At 36.4% G+C, this 19,245-nt stretch overlaps 1 protein-coding gene and 1 pseudogene across 4 annotated transcripts; one reads left to right on the top strand and one right to left on the bottom strand.

Moving 5' to 3' along the window:
• The first annotated feature begins 61 nt into the window (after positions 1–61).
• LOC114377214 (ubiquitin carboxyl-terminal hydrolase 15-like) lies at positions 62–9,183 on the top strand. Of its 4 annotated transcripts, none has more exons than XM_028335640.1 (14): positions 62–245; positions 1,415–1,838; positions 2,458–2,881; positions 2,975–3,431; positions 3,574–3,737; positions 3,864–3,952; positions 4,330–4,415; positions 4,556–4,718; positions 4,912–5,035; positions 5,161–5,318; positions 5,485–5,569; positions 6,634–6,846; positions 7,715–7,776; positions 8,323–9,183. In XM_028335640.1, the coding sequence occupies exons 2-14, from the start codon at positions 1,552–1,554 to the stop codon at positions 8,966–8,968; spliced, it is 2,958 nt and encodes a 985-aa protein (XP_028191441.1). In that variant the 5' UTR covers positions 62–245; positions 1,415–1,551; the 3' UTR covers positions 8,969–9,183. The 4 variants fall into 4 exon arrangements, with proteins under 4 accessions (XP_028191441.1, XP_028191437.1, XP_028191440.1 ...); XM_028335636.1 differs by having other exon boundaries at positions 72–245; positions 3,571–3,737; XM_028335639.1 differs by lacking the exon at positions 62–245 and adding an exon at positions 299–662 and having other exon boundaries at positions 3,571–3,737.
• A 1,199-nt stretch (positions 9,184–10,382) lies between these two features.
• LOC114375996 lies at positions 10,383–18,804 on the bottom strand (annotated as a pseudogene).
• Positions 18,805–19,245: the final 441 nt, after the last annotated feature.

Below are 19,245 nucleotides of genomic sequence, written 5' to 3'. Positions count from 1 at the left end.
GTGTTGTCGTGATCAACGGGTGCGGTGCTTCCATGTGGAGGGTCCTGATGGAGGCTTGTGTGGAGCGGGAACAGGCTAGTGTTTCCCAAAAACGTTAAAGAAAAGGGTGGTAAGAGGCTGCTAAGTTGTGTGAAGTGAAGAAGAAGGTGTGTTGAGGAGGGAATCAAGGAATCTTTTGAAGGGTGAAGAGAGTAAAGAGGTGAAGTGTTGGTGGGTTTTGCTCAGATTTCTTCTCTGTGTTGAGGGTATGTTCAAAGTTTGTAACTTGCATTGTGTTGCACTGTTGGGTGGTGTTGATTTCTTGTACTTGAATCTTAGATTGGGAAAAAAAATGCATTATCTTTTCTGGGGTTTGGCTCATTTGTCTGAAACACTTGGAATTTTTTGAGTTTTTTTTTGCTGCTGATGTGTGGAACTAGAGAGTTTATTTCTTTTTTTGTTTTATGGGGTTGAAATTTGTCTATTTAGAAACCAAAAAGAAATTTTTTAAAAAAATTTAGGGTGGTTCAGTGGTTTCTTTTGGTGGAAGCATCTTTTTAGGTGGAGGGGTTTGTCCCATTCTCTCTATACAACTGTGGAATGGGGTTGTTCACTTGTTTGGTTGTGTTTTGCCTGAAATGGGTGGTTGTTGAATATAAAATTGGGGCAGTGGGCACACAAAGGTGAGGGTTTTTTTTTTTTTTTATGTGCTCATTGCTTTGTTCTGTGCCATTATTGCATCTTTGACTGTTGACATCTTTGTGTGTGTTAGTGAAATGGTATTTAATCAGACCTTTTGGTTTTGTGTTTAGCTTTGTTTTTTTTAACTGGATGAGAACATGACAACTAGGCCGATGGCTGTTGCATTTCCTGTCGGACTTGAAAGCAATTGTCCTCTATTTCTTCTTGGAATTTATTTTTTTCCCTCTTCTCCCTGTAAATTTAACGTTCAAGCAAACTATGCTGGCACTATATTTAAGATGTGCAAGTTTGGGAACTCTTTGTTGAGTCTGTTGTTTCTTTGCTGTAAAAGTTTGAGCAAGCCTGGATTACATTTCATCAGGTTATAGTGTTATTATACAAGGTAGGTGATTAGGTTACTCAAAGAAGGATAGATTAACACTAACCACTGTTTCTTTTTTTGGAACTAAATGAACTAATATATTAATCTAAAGTTTTGCTTTCATTAGTGTATCTGGAAAGCAAAAAGAATTGCAGGGTTGAGGCATTTGTTCCTTCATTATAATGGACAGGAAATGGTGTAGTATTAATGTCTAAGATAAAGTGCTTGGGTGATAATTGTGAACGCTTTTCATTTCATAAGTAAATCTGTAAATGTCTTGTGAGAGTGCTGAAAATTCGTAGATTAATTAAGTACTTAATTCTTTATTGGGAAACCTCAGATCATGAAACTGTAGTAGATGATACTTGACAGGTTTGAATGCTGGGGAATGGGTTATGCTGCACTTGAAGTTTCTGTTTACTCAGATGCTGATTACTTAGACTTTTAGGGGATGATATTCTGATTAGTGATTTTGGGAGGAAACTGGACATGAGTATGCTTGTGGGGATATGCTCGAACCGCGAGAATCTGATATACCTGTCCTGTTTCTGGTCCTGGTTGTGCTTCCCTTGGTGGCTTACATCTTACTTGGAAAATGGAGTGAAACTAGTAAGAAGAGAGATAGGATAAATTTGCTTGCCCATTTGGCTGCTGAAGAAGCTCTAAGAGCTGAAGAAATGGCCGTGGCTGATGTAATTCCTCCAGTGTCTGCTTCAAAAAATGAACATCATGTGTGTGCTAGGTGCTCTGCTCCAGCCAGAACTCGCTGCTCCAGATGCAAAATTGTTAGATATTGGTAATTCTTCTAACTTACTTTAGCTGCAAATCTTTTTTTTTTTCTCCCCTATTTTCTTAAATTGTGTGGAAGCATGCTTTGAATACTTATCACAATATCTGCCTTGGGAATAAGGATACATGTCTGCTAGTTAGATTGAAGTTTTACACCATTACCGCGCCACCAAATGAAGAATACATTACCTTAGGAGTTGTGCTCAATTAGTTCTCAGATAGGTAATTCTACTCAGTTTTCTCTAATTGCTATGAAATAATAAACCCATGGCTATAAAAATTAGTTCTTGGCCAGTAAAATGTGCTAGTTTTTCGATTGTTTGTCACATTGGCAATTTGCTAATTTTGTGCTTTTGTTAGAACAACTCTTTATGTTGATTTCTCCATGACATTTTGATTAAGAGTTTTCAAGGCTTCAACTAATGGAAATGAAGCAGAACGACTAAATCTTGTTTTCCGATTTGGAAGAGAGAAGAAGAGGGGAGACAGGGTATATTGTAACCTATATTAAACAGCTCTTCTATCTGCTCTTTTATAAATTTTCTTCTATAACATGATTGTTGGGGAAAATATTATGTTTGACCTAAAGATTAATTCTCAAAATTTGAGCTGTAAGTGGTTTGCAGCTCTGGAAATTGTCAAATAATCCATTGGAGGCTAATTCACAAGCAAGAATGCCAGCAACTGGAACCTCATAAATCAAGCTCATTTCCTCTGGCTGTTTCAGTTGAGGAATTTGGTCATGGGGATGGTAGTTACTTTTATGAAAATTTGAACAACCAGTTCTTAGGTCCCTCTTTGAAGCAGACTTTAAGGGAGAGTGCACCTTTGGACTATTTGGTTCACCCTCTGACAGGCACTGCTGCTCCTACTACAGCTGATTTTTCTGTATTTAATAACTTTCAACATTCTGCTTTTGAAAGAACTTCCCATAAATCCAACAGAGAAACATTGAGAAGAGATAATGGCTCTATATATGAATCTTCTGATTATAAAGCTAGCAGTTCTCTCTCAAGTGTGGTACCAAAGGAGGCGTTTATGAGACAGAAGGTTTACTTGTTTTACTTTGATATCCAATTGACATACATTTTATAAATTAATCAATGCTAAATCTCTGATCATGTTGCTTAACTTTTGCTGCAGTCAAGAAAGAGCAGTGATTCTGTGTTGGAAGAAGAAATTTCAAATGTCAGTTCTGGTGGCTTTGGAGTTTATATTAACAGATTTGATGCATCAAAAAACATGATCCATGAGAATGACAACCATCAAAGTCAATATGGAAATGCATTGGTAACAAGACACAAATATGGACGCTCAAATGTGTCAAGTGCTGCAAACAATGATAACGGTGTAGATGAATTTGAAACGGACATCACCACTAAAGGTGTAAGTGTAGTCAAAGGGGGAAATTATCATTCTGATGAAGCAGCACAATACAAACGCCCTTCTGAATCGACAATCAAAGGAAGCATGAAAGCTAAAAAGATATTACATACTCCCAAGACCAAATCTTCTAAATCACCAAAGTCAACATCAAAGACATCAGCTGACTTTTGTTGCTCAGAAATAGAGAAGAAAGGAAAAACTGCAGATGAACTTAGTTAGTATTTAAGATGTTTTTTTCCCCACATTTGTTGTCTTAATGTCACTTTTCATATAGTTTTAGTTCAGTATTAATTCTATGTTAAGTTATTCTCCCTTAGATTTTTTTTAAATGCAAATCTATGTTAATCATGCAGAAGTTGCTGGAAATAGTGATACCATCCCTTTACATGGTAATGGTAGCAATGGGACTGCAAACACTGGAATTATGAAAATGATGGGCTTGAGGAAATCAACAAAGCCTACTCCTCTAGCCTCTACAGAAAGCATGGACGTAAAGTGCAAGAAGGTGAAGAAGATAAAGGTCAGATTTGTGTAGATGCCTACAAATGTCCATTCCCTCTCCCCTCTTACTTGAAACAGTTTTCTATAGCTGCTAGTTAGAAACTGATGCCTTCACTAACTAATTGGTGTCTGGATCATGTCTCAGATGTTGTTTCCTTATGATGAATTTGTAAAGATTTTTCAGAGTGATGTCTTTGGCATATACCCCAGGGGCCTTTTAAATTGTGGGAACAGGTAATACTAGCACTACAACTTTATAATTGTGATAAAAGTAGAAAGAAATGCTGAATATTTTATAGATTTAATCATTTAAAAATAGATATTAACTTTGGTCATTTATCAAGTGATGCTGTACCCTTATTCAACAGCTAGATTATTATTATTGTTATGGTGGCCAAAAGTTTTGGGGAGGGGAGGTTTCCCCATTTCAAGATTACTCCTGTGAACTGTCTCAATTTACCTTTTGTTTTCAAACTTCTCATCTTGCTGGAATTTGCAAAAATGAGCCATGATTCACTTGGAGATAACTTTTTGGAAAAATTTAGTTATGGTTCATTTCTTGGTATGTTCCGAATCATTGTTAATTTTTTTTAATCTCTTTATTTTTGCAGTTGCTATGCCAATGCTGTCTTGCAGTGCTTAACTTCTACAAAGCCTCTAGTTGTCTATTTGCTTTATAGATCACACTCAAAAGCTTGTATTGACTTTCTCTCTCTCTCTCTCTCTCTCTCTCTATATATATATATATATATATGCTTTCACTAAGATGAGTGTCAATACTCAATTTGCTTTCAAGACATTGTTTTAGATACTGTCTTATTTTTCCTTGAATGTCAGGTTGTGCGAAAGATTGGTGTCTCATGTGTGAGTTAGAGAAACACATAATGGTTTTAAGAGAAAATGGGGATCCTCTATCTCCTAGTAGGATACTTTGGCATATGCGGAGCATTAACTGCCACATGGGTGAAGGAAATCAAGAAGATGCCCATGAATTTTTAAGGTCTTTTTAGATTATCTTGCCTATGTTTTTTGAAGTATTGATTAATACAGATACTTTGTATTCCTTTCTTAGCACATGCACACACACATACACTAATTTCCTTTATTTTAGCTTGTTTCTATACTGAAATTTACTTGTGTTTGTTTGAAACCTAGGCTTAGTCATTGGTAAATTAAATGTGTTGTTTATATAGGCTTCTAATTGCATCAATGCAATCTATATGCTTGGAGGCACTTGGTGGTGAGAAAAAGGTTGATCCTAGACTACAAGAAACAACTTTCATACAACATACTTTTGGTGGTCGTCTTCAATCCAAGGTGTGTATCCCCTTTATCATTCCTTTTCTCTTATGTTTTTCTGTTACCTCTGGCTCTAAATCTTACACAACAGTGATCTTAGTTTTGCATTTGTTTGATGGCTTAGTGGAATTTAATGTCTACAGGTTAAGTGTTTGAAATGTAATCACGAATCAGAAAGATATGAGAACATTATGGACCTGACCTTGGAGATATTGGGTTGGGTTGAGTCACTGGAAGATGCACTGACTCAGTTTACTTCCCCTGAAGATTTGGATGGAGAGAATATGTACAGATGTGGAAGGTCTGATGATCTAATGTGTATCTATTTTGTTACTATTATGTGGTTTAGTTGGTGACTTTAGTTGTAATTAAAGGATATGAGGAAAAAGAGAACAACAAAGAGCACTGCTAGATTTTTCACCTTAAATTTAAGGGACTCTCACCCATCTTTATACATTTTGATCTAGGTGCACATCATATGTCAGAGCTAGAAAGCAACTGAGCATACATGAGGCTCCTAACATCTTGACTATAGTTCTGAAGAGATTTCAGGTATCTCAGCTCTTGTAAGGTTTTTCTCTATTGTGGTTCCTCTTTTGCTTGGGAAGCTTGACTTTATTGTTTGTCTTGCTAGTCTTATAGCTACTTATGGCTTGGTTAGTGTTACTGTTATTGGCTTTCTAGATTAAGGTTGGTTAAGCAAGACATAAATTGACTTATAAAACTTTATATGGCTGTTGATGTGATGTGGAGCTTTGCCATGTAACAATAATGCTCTAAAATTACATTCCAAAATTCTTTGGCAATATCTTCTAAAGCAAAATATTACTAACATATATTTTTTTTTCTCTGTATAAGTTATTTCTTTGTCGAATTGGCTGTTTTTTGTTTGTGTGAATGAGTGGGTTTGACCAATTTCTAGAGACCCTTTTGAGAATAAGTTTTAAATGGTATGGAAGAAGAAAAGAGCCAACCCTTTTGACAACAAGTTTTAAAGGGTATGGAAGAATAAAGGAGGTTAAGGATCTGTGGAACTGTGCTTTGTTTGCTATTCTTTGGTGCATATAGATGGAGATGAATGCTTGGATTTTTCAAGGTGTTTCGGCTTCTTTAGGAGTGTTGTGGGGTAGATTATGATTTTTGGCTTCTCTTGGATGGTTAGCTCATGGTCTTTATAAAGTGATGACTTTTCAGATTTGTATAGAGACTAGCATTATTATCACCTATGCTATGTATTGATATAGTCTCAATTTTGGTTATTTAATTGTTCTGTTTATTTTATTTTTGACACAAAATCTTGATATGATTTGTCTAAAAAATATTCAGGTTAATGTTACTAATAAATAATAAATAATTCTACAGATGAAAAACTTCACCTAAATTGGCCATTACCTACATAATGAGAGATTATGTAAATAGTACATAAATCTGCAAGTCATTGTTGAGTTCCTTGACACTATCAGTCTTAAATTATCTCATTTGTACTTGTGCCTTGTGCATTTATAACTTTGTATTTTAGAACTTATACGTTTGGGTGCCTGAAAATGTTTTGAATTTCTTCATTGTCTATATATTGACTCTTTGGATTGGAATATCTTCTGGTTCTGTATCATCAGGAAGGAAGATATGGGAAAATTAACAAGTGCATAACTTTTCCTGAAATGCTGGATATGATTCCTTTCATGACTGGGACGGGTGATATTCCGCCACTTTACATGCTTTATGCTGTTGTTGTGCACCTGGACACACTAAATGCGTCTTTCTCTGGACACTATGTTTCATATGTGAAAGATCTGCAAGGCAATTGGTTCAGAATAGATGATATTGAGGTAATGATATTATTGCCTTGTTTGCAATATCTGCATGTAATTGGCAATTTAACGTGTGTAATAACTAATAAGTAATTGTCATACATTAACTATCTCAAAAGCCTAAGTTATTGGGTCGAAGTGCATGAATGTTTTTTATATCTAACAGTAACCATTGTCTTTTGTTGCTTAACATTGTATATTCATGTCTAGTGTGTTTGTGAATATTAAAGAATTTGGGGAGGAACTCATGATTAAATGGAATTAAGAAGTAATCAAAATATTCAAGGAGTTGGAATAACTTGTTACCTTGGGTTTCTGCCACGCTGCCCATTCTCTGTGCTATTAATACTTTGTCTTCAAGTTTGTGTCTTTGTACCAAAGATTCATAACTTCTCAATTTTGAATTACAAATCATGTCATTTGGCCACTGCAGGGTCTGATTGTGTGGTAGCGTGTAAACTTATAGCTGCTTAGGTTTCTCTTTTATAATAAGCTGATTGCATTTTTATGGATATGGACTAAAAAGAGATGATGGGTTTAAATTAACATGGAGTTTCTGCACAGTGAACTTAGATACTTGATTGCATTTCCCTATGTAAATTGTATTTAGATAATGCAGTATGTATCATCTGTAGATGAGAAGTTGCTGCAACATTGTTGTTAGGAACCCAGAGAAAAGAAAAGAAGGATTTTATTTATGGAAAGAAATTGAACAGAACAAGGAGAAAAAACTATCTACCAAGGATTTCCCCTTCAAAAAGGGTTTCCCTTTTCTGACAAATCTATTTTTCTGAATGGTTCTTCATACCTTGTTACCCTATTTATCTAACTGATCCCCTTTAAATAACTTATTACTCTAACTACTGAGATTATTTCTATTTAACAGGTTCAGCCAGTACTAGTTAATCAGGTCATGTCAGAAGGAGCATATATCTTATTCTACATGAGGTAGAGATTCAGTTGCTGTCACATTTGTTGACAATTTATATCCTTTATGAGTACGTTGGCACTTTAATATGCTCATAATACTTGGTTCTATAGTTGTATTTATGTTTACAAGTGTTACTTTCTGAGCAAATTACCCTCCTTCGACAATAAAAAGAAAAATTCAAAATGTCTTTCCAAACTAAAGATGAAAGTGCTAAGGTGGACATTATGTGGAATGTTGTCATTTTATCTTATTGCTTCCATCAACTTTAGGTGGCTGTCTAATCAAAACTGCTCTCATTATAATAGAGGGCTTGAAAGTAAATCGTAGTTTGATAATATTCTATCATTCTGTTGCTGCATATGGTAGGTGGGGATGCGTTTTTATATTTGACTTGCTTAGTTCCTATAAACATACATATTTTGACTGATTCTTCATCAATATTGTATATGATCCTATTTCTGGGATTTGATAAATTGTATTCTTCAATGTCAGTGCATCTTTCTATTGATGCATGCCTGTATATATGTTTTCTTTGGGCTTTAAAACTGTTGAATTTTTGGTAGGTCTTGTCCCCGTCCTCCGGTGGAACATACTGTGAAAGCTGTGCAGCAATCAGTTTATGATTCTTCAAAGCACAATCCAATGGAAATGCAGAAACCTAATAAACCAGGACATAGCAGGCATGGCAGTCATCAGTTTTTTGTCTCAGAGTCATCACCCAATGCGAGGCCAGAAATTTCCACTCACATTATTGACACCACCAATGGCTTCCTTAGAAAAAGCACCAATAGGAATGCCCTGCCGGTGACCCAAACTTACGCCAAAAATGTCAGGAGTGAGTTCTCTGACACCACCTCAAGCGACTGGTCCCTTTTCACAAGCTCGGATGAGGCTTCTTTCACAACTGAGAGCACCAGGGACTCCTTCAGCACTGTAGACTATGGTGATTCAGGCAACATGGATCCAATTTCATCAATCTTCAACTACACCCCAGAAAAGTCCTACTTGAAGTTTTCACATAGTAGGCCAGTTACCAGGGTCTTCCCTGAAAAGGGTCATGTTGAACAAGTACAGAGAATTGATCACTCCAAAAGGGTCAGCCATTCTTCAAATGAACATCCACCAAATGGGAATTGTGGCTTGTATGTATATTATGGGAGTAATCCTGTGTGTGGTACTACCCGGACTTCTAGTCAGTGTGAATTTTAGTCTTTGGAGAATCCTAACTTGTTGAACTGATTATTAGATGCAGTAGGTGCTGTGCCTCAAAGTTTTCAGTATTTAGTTGATTGAGGCATATAGTTCTTTTAAGCGCAGATGTATTTTTTTTTACTATTGATAATTGTAAAGATGACGGCATCGATCCTTTAGTTAACTATCAATCCATCCAAGTCTTTTCCTAGTGGTATCACTGTTCAATTTCATATTTGAGACTATTTTTAAACTTGAGTTAATTGTTAGTAGGGTCCATGCTCTCTAGGCAAGTTGATGTGTATTTAGAATGCATTATTATAATATTAAAAACTTATCGGGAATACTTATGTTATTATTTAACTTAAAGCTCATTCTTAATAGCTATTCACTTAACGAGAAATTCTAGTACAGTATCTTCTTTAGTGTAAATTGTACAAAACAATAATTGATGTATCATCATTTAAATAATCATAGAAGTTTGAATTCCACAACTACAGTACTTTCTATTTAAAACGATAATGTGGCTGTTATTGATTGGTGTATATTATGGAACTTGTGTAAACGAGACTTGCACATGTCTATATTATAATGCAGGTTTTTCAGTTGACCAAGGCAAAGAAAGTTGGCCCTTTAACCAATGGCATCATGAACTTGATATTCTTGACATAAATTTTCAGGCATCATCATAAGGATTTTCGCTCAATTTTGATTGAGTTTTACGAATCTGTCTGGCAATTATAGGGGATGATTACATTAAGTCAGGGGAATAACAACCACTAAACAAACCAACTTTAAAGCACATGACAGTGATCACACTACTCAGCTTATGTTTGAATTAAAGTTTGAAAAATATATTTGCAAATTTTAATATGCAATAACATTCCAATGCACAAAATGAAGAACAAAATTATTAATTTCAAAGTAAAAAAACTTTTAATACAAACATGCACTCAATCTTGTGTAAACACCATTTGAACAAAGTGTATGTTTGAATTAAAGTTGGGACAACTCAAAAGTATTTTTACTCCAGAAGCAACAAAATTTTCCTTCTCAATTCATGCGTCAGAACACATCATTTTGTGTTGAAATTTGCAAAAGTACTTCTGTGACTTTAAACCAAAGATAGACCCAGAAGATACAAGCCAAAAATAAGATATCACTCTGCACATATGCCTACAAGTATTTGCAAAATTCTGATATATGCACTACATGATGATTTAAACTCACCAAGTGATAAAGTAAAATATTAGAAGTAGCTCATTATAAATGTTCAAAATGACCGTAATAGTGTATTTGGATAGCTGTTTGAAATCCCAAAGCCTTCTGCAGTTCTGCTCAATCCATGATTTTTAATTTTTCAAGTGGAAATCTAAACACGCTAAAGCTGGCAAGCTAGCGATCCAAAATACTATTTAATCTAAAAGCATTGCGTAAGCAAAATGTTAAACACTTTATTTTATCAATTTCAGATGCTCTAATACCTCAAACCATGATCTGCTCAGTTTTCTTGTATAAATTTTAGAAGCCAAGTGCTGAAAATAGTTCTCTCACAGATTTCACATTGCATGCCGTTCACTTTCCATTTCAAACAAGAACCATATCTCATTCACATTCTCATATTCAAAAGGGTCATTGTATTGTGCCACGGTGTAAACAGAAGCATGACCAGCTCTGTGGCTTTTGTCAATGGCACTAGACCATTCTGTGCCAGCAATACTAGCTCGCAACGCAGCGGCTTCCACCCAACATTTGAATCGTTTACGTGTCCACCAAACTGCCTTGCTGCTACATACACATTGTTCCATCTTTGGACACGGAGACCCTTTGCAGGAGGAGGGTTTGCTTGGTTCAATTTTGGCACAAAGAAGCTGAAAACAAATGAGGATTTACAAAAGGGTCCATCACTGGGTGAAACTTCTGTAATCACAGGTGCTATCATCTCAATTCTTTGCTTGTAGTTGTTCTTGCCTTGAATATAATCAAATAGACTGCATGTGCAAAAAACCAAAGCGGATACTCAAGGATACTCAAGCTCAGTTAAATCTTTGGATGGAATAAGAAAACCAGAAGCACTTGTTGAAAACTTTTGCAATGTTGATGAACTTAATAACTTATTTCATTGAATAAAAATAAACCATCCCTTGTTAAATGTTTTTCGTGCAAAAATAATTATGCGATAAGTTGCATTTGCAATTGCAAATGAGTTATGGCTAAGGATAAACTCTTCCAAACTACCATATATTAATTTCAAGATGCATTTATTATAGCATACAGGGTAAGACATGGGCTTTTATAAGGATAAGGATACAGTTCTTTAGAAAAAAATTTATACTATTTTGTAATTAGAGTTGCATCTCAATAATCAACATGATAAACATTTGCATTATACGTAAACATAAATTCCTGCGATGAAACTCTAATTTTGATTAAATTGTTGCGAAAAGTAGTTGAGTAACTGTATCTCAAATTTGTCTTTTTATAACTAGTGAGTGTCTATTACCAGTTTGCCACTCCTATTCAAATAATTGTAATTTAAAATGCCCTTCTTATTCTTTGTTACTCAATCTAATAATTTAAGGGGGGAAATATGAAATTCAATTAAATAGGAGTGGTAATAGACATACTGACGTGACAATACATACTAATGATAATGATGATGAACATAAAAGAAAACCAGTACCAGAGACTGAGTGTCACTGTTGCACTATTACTGAACTTGACAAGAAAACAACTCAGAAATTCATATAAAAAAATTGCTAAAATGAAAGAAACTTAACTCCTGAAGCCAGTTCTAGTAGGGGAGTTGCTACGTGCACCCAGCATTATTGCTGGGGCACCCAGCAAACAGTGAAGTGGCGAAACTGCCCTTCAGCAATTATTCTTCCGGAAGAAGGTTCTTCCGGAAAGTTTCCGGAAATAATTTTTCCGGAAAGTTTCCGGAAGAACCTTCTTCCGGAAGAATAATTTGTGTCTTCCGGAGAAACTCACAGACAATTTCCGGAAGAACGTCATCCGGAATGTTTCCGGAAGAAGCTTCTTCCGGAAGAATTCCGGTGTCTTCCGGAAGAAGCTTCTTCCGGAAGACTTCCGGAAGAAGCTTCTTCCGGAGGTTTTTTTTTTTTTTTAATGCGTACGTAATGACGATTTTGCCCTTGTGTAAATTTCTTTAAATTAACGTCTTCAGGCTGTGTTTTACTGCGCTTTCTTTCTTTCTTCTTCCGTTTGCTTTGTTTCTTCTTCCGTTTACTTTGTTTCTTCTTCCGTTTGCTCTTGTTTCGGTGGTGGTCCCTTCAGCAGTCTGTTGGTGGTCCAGTGAAGTGAAGTATTTGAAGATTTGGTGGTCCCGTGTTCCGTATTTGAAGTTTTATTAGTGGCTGTTGTTCCTATTTTGTCGGAGGTACAAGTTTATTTCGTTTTCCGGTTAGCTTTTAGAGAAGAAAAACAGTAAAAAATGTATCCGGAAGAAATTTTAGGCACAGGAGGAGGAAGGTCCGGAATGACCACTTCCGGATGAAGGTCTTCCGGAAGTTACGAAGGTCAATTCCGGAAGAAGTGCTTCCGGAAACTATTTCCGGAAGACCTTCTTCCGGAATTGGGCTTCGTAACTTCCGGAAGAAGGTCTTCCGGAAGTTACGAAGCCCAATTCCGGAAGAAGTGCTTCCGGAAGTAGTTTCCGGAAGAACTTCTTCCGGAATTGGGCTTCTTAACTTCCGGAAGACCTTCTTCCGGAAGTTAAGAAGCCCAATTCCGGAAGAAGGTCTTCCGGAAATAGTTTCCGGAAGCACTTCTTCCGGAATTGGGCTTCGTAACTTCCGGAAGACCTTCTTCCGGAAGTTAAGAAGCCCAATTCCGGAAGAGGGTCTTCCGGAAATAGTTTCCGGAAGCACTTCTTCCGGAATTGGCCTTCGTAACTTCCGGAAGAACTTCTTCCGGAATGTTAAATTATTACTAATTTATTAATTTCTGTTTTATAATTTTTTTAATTTCTGTTTTATATATATTTCTGTTAGTTAATAATGAATTATTGGTTTAATTAGGTATAATGATATATATTGTGGATTATAATTTTTTTTGTTTTATAATGGTATATATATTTCTGTTTTATAATTTTTTTTTATTTCTGGTTTATATATGTTGTGGATTATTGATTTAATTAGGTATAATGGTATAATATTAAATGATTTAGGTAACTTAAATGTATAATGGTACAAAAATGTTTTATTAGTTGTTTATTATAGTGATAAGTTTAGTTTAAGTAAATAATGTAGTTATAAATTTAGAATATAGTGATAATTTTAATATAGTCGTGTATGATGCATATGTCCTATTAATATGTTTGTTATTTAAGGTGTAGTAAATTTTTGGATGTGGTTATATGATAATTTGAATGTACTTGTGTATGATGCATATGTCCTTAAGATGGACGAAGATCAATGGAGGTATGACTTTGCGATGTCACAAGAAGTTGATATGGATTATGATTATGATAATCAAGAAGAATGTGGAGTGAATGAACGACATGTCGATTGTTCAAATGCTTTTAATACATCTCAGGTAATCATAGATAATTTGAGTCATTGGTTGAATTGATGGTTTGTACGAAAATTAATGTGTTAGGGTTGCGTTGTAGGTATTCACTACTCGAGATGATGTTTTGCCTGTAAGAAAATTGGCACGTAAATGGAAATGGTTTTTCATCTATTTCGTAGAAAGAGCTCCAACCCATGAGTGACTGAGACTCCATGATTATGCTTCACACAGGAAGATATGTATAACGATGCTGAAGTAGTAGTGAAGAAGGATTGGAGTAAGTCCTTTCCTTGATGAAACAGTAGTAGAACGTGGGAATATGAAAGGAAGTGTTGGCAACATATATGAATATACGATATGATGAGAGTGAATCATTTGTAACTAAAGGTGGCTATTAATTGTTTGGAGAATGTGCGCGCCGCCTTCTATGCGTTTTAATGGTGACGATGAGTATGCTTGTGAGAGTTACAAGATCAATTTAATTACTAGGATTAGGATATATCCAAGGTGGTTGTGCTCAATCTCAGCCATTGGATTAAACAAAATTAACTCCCTTCTTTTTTATTCTCTCGTGCGGTAACCATGCATGCATGGTCAGGAGGAGGTCCAGTCTTATGAAGATTACTGTATTTATCTGAGGTTGATCAATATACTATAGCCATAGAAGATTAATTAGCATGCCTAGTTATCGCTCTTTCCCAATCAAATTTGTAGAAAGTGACTACGAATTAATTATCAAGGGGAATAAGAATATTCCAAGTTTGAACTTTAATGAACTCTCTTGCTTCTTTAATGAATAGGTTTTGAAGATTGTGATCGTGGAGCTTCTGTGCATTTGGAAAAAAAAATCCCAAACATGGGTACTTGAACATGGAAAAAGGGTTCATTTCCTATTTTTTTTCGATTTTGAGGCTTTGTTTTGACGTGTTAGTTGACGGAACTGGGGAACAGGACTATTTTTTTTGGATTCTTTGACGTCCAAACATGAGAAATGGCCGCCCTCCATTGTCTCAGGGCACAGGCACACCCACGCAAAAAAATCCCAAACATGGGTACTTGAACATGGAAAAAGGGTTCATTTCCTATTTTTTTTCGATTTTGAGGCTTTGTTTTGACGTGTTAGTTGACGGAACTGGGGAACAGGACTATTTTTTTTGGATTCTTTGACGTCCAAACATGAGAACTGGGGAACGGGACTATTTCCTGATTTATTAATTATTTTAAAAACTTTTATTTTTTATGTAATTCTTACAAACAAAACTCATGATTCTAGGTTCCCTTTTTTTAAAAATAAATTTAAAACAACCGTAAACTTTGCTTAAGGACCACAAACAATCGGAATAACAAACTATATTATAAAATAATAAACTGTGCAAAACACGCCAACTATATTAAACAAAAACTGTAATAATTACAAATATTCATGTCAACTACAACACAACAATATAAATACAATGATCAATGGTCCGTGCGGCGTCTCTGACGAGCCCTGACCGTCCCATCAGCACTGGGTCCCCCTCTCGCGATCGTCAGGCAGTCCTGCATAATGTCATATAACTCTGTGCCTGCAGTGACTATCCTAAGGTTGAGCACACGCTCCAACCTCTGTGCAATCGCCTCATATCCCTCGTAATCATCCTGTCAAAGTCAGTAAAAACATTTATTATGAAATTCAAAATAAACAACAACTCATAAAACATTAAACGCGCAAATAATCTTACCACATATGGAGGGGGGTCAAATGCCACTGGAACCTGGGGGCTGGGCGGCTGTATGTAGTCCTCAGGGTCTGCAGCTGGTGCATCCCTCTGCTGGTCAGCTGCCTGGGTCGGTGTCATGAAAGGGTGAGATATGCGGAAAAACCACTCAATGTAATCCGCAGATACCTGCCCAGGCACTAAACAAGGCTGACCCGCAGGTAGTAAGTGATCCGCAAACTCCATCCACCTGTCATCTATCTGCTCCTGTGACAATCGTGCACTAACAGGCGGCGGAGGGATGCTCTGGATGTAACCGAACTGGCGTACCACCCTCTCCGGTCGAACTGCGACGATCATAGGACCCCATCTGAGCTGACCCTGGAACGATGAAATCTCCTGAAACGCCCTAACACCCCGATGCTCCGTGTACGGCAACCAGGACACATCTGTGACGGTCAAACCATCACAACGTGCCCTGTAGGGTGCTCCTGTGATGCCCTTCATGTGCGCCTTCGACGTCAACCACCGGGAAGCACGTGGGGACGTCTCCTGGTATGTGTCGTCAGTCACGCACTGATGCACACTAGGGAAGTGCTCATAGATCCAGCACTACACAATAATTGAGGTTAACATAACATAAAAACATGTTTAAATCATAATCGAACCTAACATATTAATAAACACAAAATTTACCTGAAATAGCGTCAAGTACCCCGCAAGCTGTCGGGTGGTGGTCCTACAAGCCTCATCTAACTGGTCGTACATATGAACCAGCGCGGCAACCCCCCAAGCGTAACCACCACTATGAGCGAGGTCCCGGAAAGCGTCAAGGTGGACCACATGCACGTATGTTGCACTCTTATTAGCAAAAAGAGTGCAACCGACAAGGTGCAGCAAATAAGCGCGAGCTGCGACAATCCACCGCCGGGCCTGACATCTGGTCTCATAAATGTCACGAACCCATCCTAATCGTACATATGCTCCACGTGTGAGCGCTGTCTCGGCTCTGGCCTCCTCCGCAGACACTTCCAGCAACTCTGTGAGCAAGAATCTGGCCTCCTCCGTAGAAAGAGCGTGGAAACTGTGCAAGGCGCCAGTGATGGGCAAATGTAGAATGGACGACACATCATCCAATGTGATCGTCAGCTCTCCTACTGGAAGGTGGAAGGTGCTAGTCTCACTGTGCCACCTCTCCACAAATGCGGATATAAGTCCAGGATCGCCAGTAATAACTGAACAATCTATCAGTGGACTTAATCCTGTGGCAGCCACCAGGCCTTCAATCTCAGGCACTGGCCTCCCAATCAGTGTCAGCTTCCTCCCATGTGACACTAACTTCAAATCAGGACGTTCCTGATTTGAAGTACAAATTATACAATTATTAAAAAAAAATTAATCATAAATAAATAAATAAACAATGACAAATAATTAACAAATTAAAATACCTGTCCACTCCACACGGCATGTGCAACATGCTCGGCAAATGATGTGAGCACTGACGGGTCACGTGGACCACCAGGGAATCCCTCTGCAGCATCATCACCATCTGACCCCTCACCACTATCAGCACCCTGTGCGTCCGCACGCATCTCAGGTGCCTCCGTAGGCTGCTCAGGGACATCATCAGTCATGTCAGCGACGTCCTCAGCCATATCACGTCCCTCCGTAATCATCTGATGAACGCGTAGCCTACGGGCTGAGGCAGTAGGCCTACGCCTCTCGGGAACATCGCCAGCATCCTCGCCAGCAGCTCTATCTCTGCCTACAAATCTACCTATGGCACGACCTAAACCTCGTGTTCTGGCCATGATCTGTAAATCATGTCGAACACGTTTTTTTTTCGGTCAAAATATACACAATTTTCTTTATAAAAAATCAACTTTATTTATAAACAAATAAGACTAACTTAAATCAAATCATTTTCACACATACACGACCTAATTTTAAAAAAAAAAATTAAACAACTTCATTTATATAAAAAAAACAACTAATGTAAAATAAAATTATTAATAAACATGCACAACTTAATTTTTTTAAAAAAAAAATAAACAACTTCATTTATATAAAAAAAAACAACTAATGTAAAATAAAATTATTAATAAACATGCACAACTTAATTTTTTTTAAAAAAAATTAAACAACTTCATTTATAAAAAAAAAAAAACACAACTAATATAAAAATAATTCATTACTAAACATCCACAACTTAATTTTTAAAAAAAATTAAACAACTAATGTAAAAAAAAAATTATTTAGTAAACATCCACAATTTTTTTAGTAAATAAAATACTTCATTTATAATAAAATAAACTAATTAATTATAAAAAATTAGTATTTTTATAAAACTTCCAAAACACACAACTTTAATTATAAAAATAGACAACTTCATTTTTAAAGAAAAAACACTAATTTAAAAAAAAACAATAAACAAAAACAAACACAACTACTTTTATAAAAAAAAATTAATTTACAAATTAATATTTAGTAAAAATACACAATTTAAATTATAAAAAAAATATGACATCAAAAACCCAAACTTCATTTTTCATAAAATCTAAAAAACAAAATAACCAAAATAAATAAAATAATTCATTTAAAAAAAACAAAACAATTTCTGTTTAAAAAAAATTTTAAAAAAAAACACAAAAAAAAAACAAAAAAACCACTTCCGGAAGAAGTGGTTCTTCCGGAAACACTCCGGAAGAAGGGTTCTTCCGGAAAGGTCTTCCGGAAGTTTGAAACTTCTTCCGGAAGTGCGAGTCTTCCGGAATTCTTCCGGATGAACCACTTCTTCCGGAAAGTTCCCGGAAGACGTTTTCCGGAAGTCTTCCGGAAGAAGTGTTCTTCCGGAAGACGTTTGGTTACTTCCGGAAGAACACTTCTTCCGGAAACTTTCCGGAAAACGTTCTTCCGGAACTTCCGGAAGAACCCCTAAGGGGTCTTCCGGAAGACTCCTCCGTCAGCGATTTCCGCCATTTTTTCCGGCGTCCTCTCGTCTTCTCCCCTCTCGTCTTCTACCCTAGGTTTCGTCTTCTAACCTAACGTTACACTAACCTACCCTAATGTAGTGCATAACAAAACCAAAGCTAAGAAGAAGGCCACCTACCTCGAAAGCAAATGGGTCCAAGGGCTGTCGGAGAAGCTCGCGGAGGGCTGTCGGAGAAGCTCGCGGAGAAGAAGCTTGTCGGGGAAGAGAGAAGAGAAGAAGCTTTTTGCGGAAGAGACACAGTGAGAAAAAGAGAGAATGCTTCCGGGAAGAAAAAAAATGCTTTTTATATTTTTAACTGAAGGGCAAAATTGACCTTTCATTGAATTGCTGGGTGCACCAGCAATATTGCTGGGTGCACCTAGCATATCCCTTCTAGTAGCTTGAACAAGAGAAATGTCTTGAATGGGAGAAGTTGACTCAATCACATCATGGGTGGGGCACTCGATGCGATTGCATGTTGGAGGAATCGTTCTTCTCCAACATGGTGGCTATGTGATGACCTTACACCACCTAAGAGTGAAACTGAGAGAAGGAGACTCAAGAGGAATGAGAACTTGAGTGTGATGATAGTACTTGCAGCCATGGCTAAAGTTGCTGAATGTTCGATGAAGATGCAATGTGTTTAAATTATTACTGTTATATCATGTGGCTAGAAATGTTTGATGTTCACACATTTACAATGTAATGTTTCTTCTAGTACCTGCTTTTGTATATTCTTCTAATGTATTTAGAAGGTCATGCATCATTTTGTACCGTCAGAATTAAATACGGATTTTTCTATAAAATAAATCATTTTTATTTATATGAATATAATAAAATCTTATAATCAACTCTTTTACAAATATATATCTAATAATCTAATGTAATGTTCTAAAAAAAATCTAATGTATTGTTTTATTTTACATTCATTTTAACCAATTTGGATCATAGCTTTCGTTTATTATTTGAAAATATTTACAAGAAATTCATCTAATACTAAAAATAAAGTGTGTGACTTTAATGTTTCTCTTGTTTATATGACCTTTCTTATGACATTTGGAAGAATAGAAAATATTTGCATGAATTGTTTTTTT

The sequence above is a fragment of the Glycine soja genome, chromosome 11, assembly GCF_004193775.1.
Source record: "Glycine soja cultivar W05 chromosome 11, ASM419377v2, whole genome shotgun sequence".
NCBI classification, from domain to species: Eukaryota; Viridiplantae; Streptophyta; class Magnoliopsida; order Fabales; family Fabaceae; genus Glycine; species Glycine soja.
Note: the sequence above shows the minus strand (reverse complement) of the source record. Positions and strands in the feature narration are given on the sequence as shown.

Excerpts from the sequence above, each read along its gene's own strand:
- LOC114377214 (XM_028335636.1), top strand. The coding sequence starts at position 1,552 with ATGCTCGAACCGCGAGAATCTGATATACCTGTCCTGTTTCTGGTCCTG. Across the intron at positions 1,839-2,457 it reads TGCAAAATTGTTAGATATTG|CTCTGGAAATTGTCAAATAA; the intron begins GTAATTCTTCTA and ends AGTGGTTTGCAG. Across the intron at positions 3,432-3,570 it reads AAAAACTGCAGATGAACTTA|AAGTTGCTGGAAATAGTGAT; the intron begins GTTAGTATTTAA and ends TTAATCATGCAG.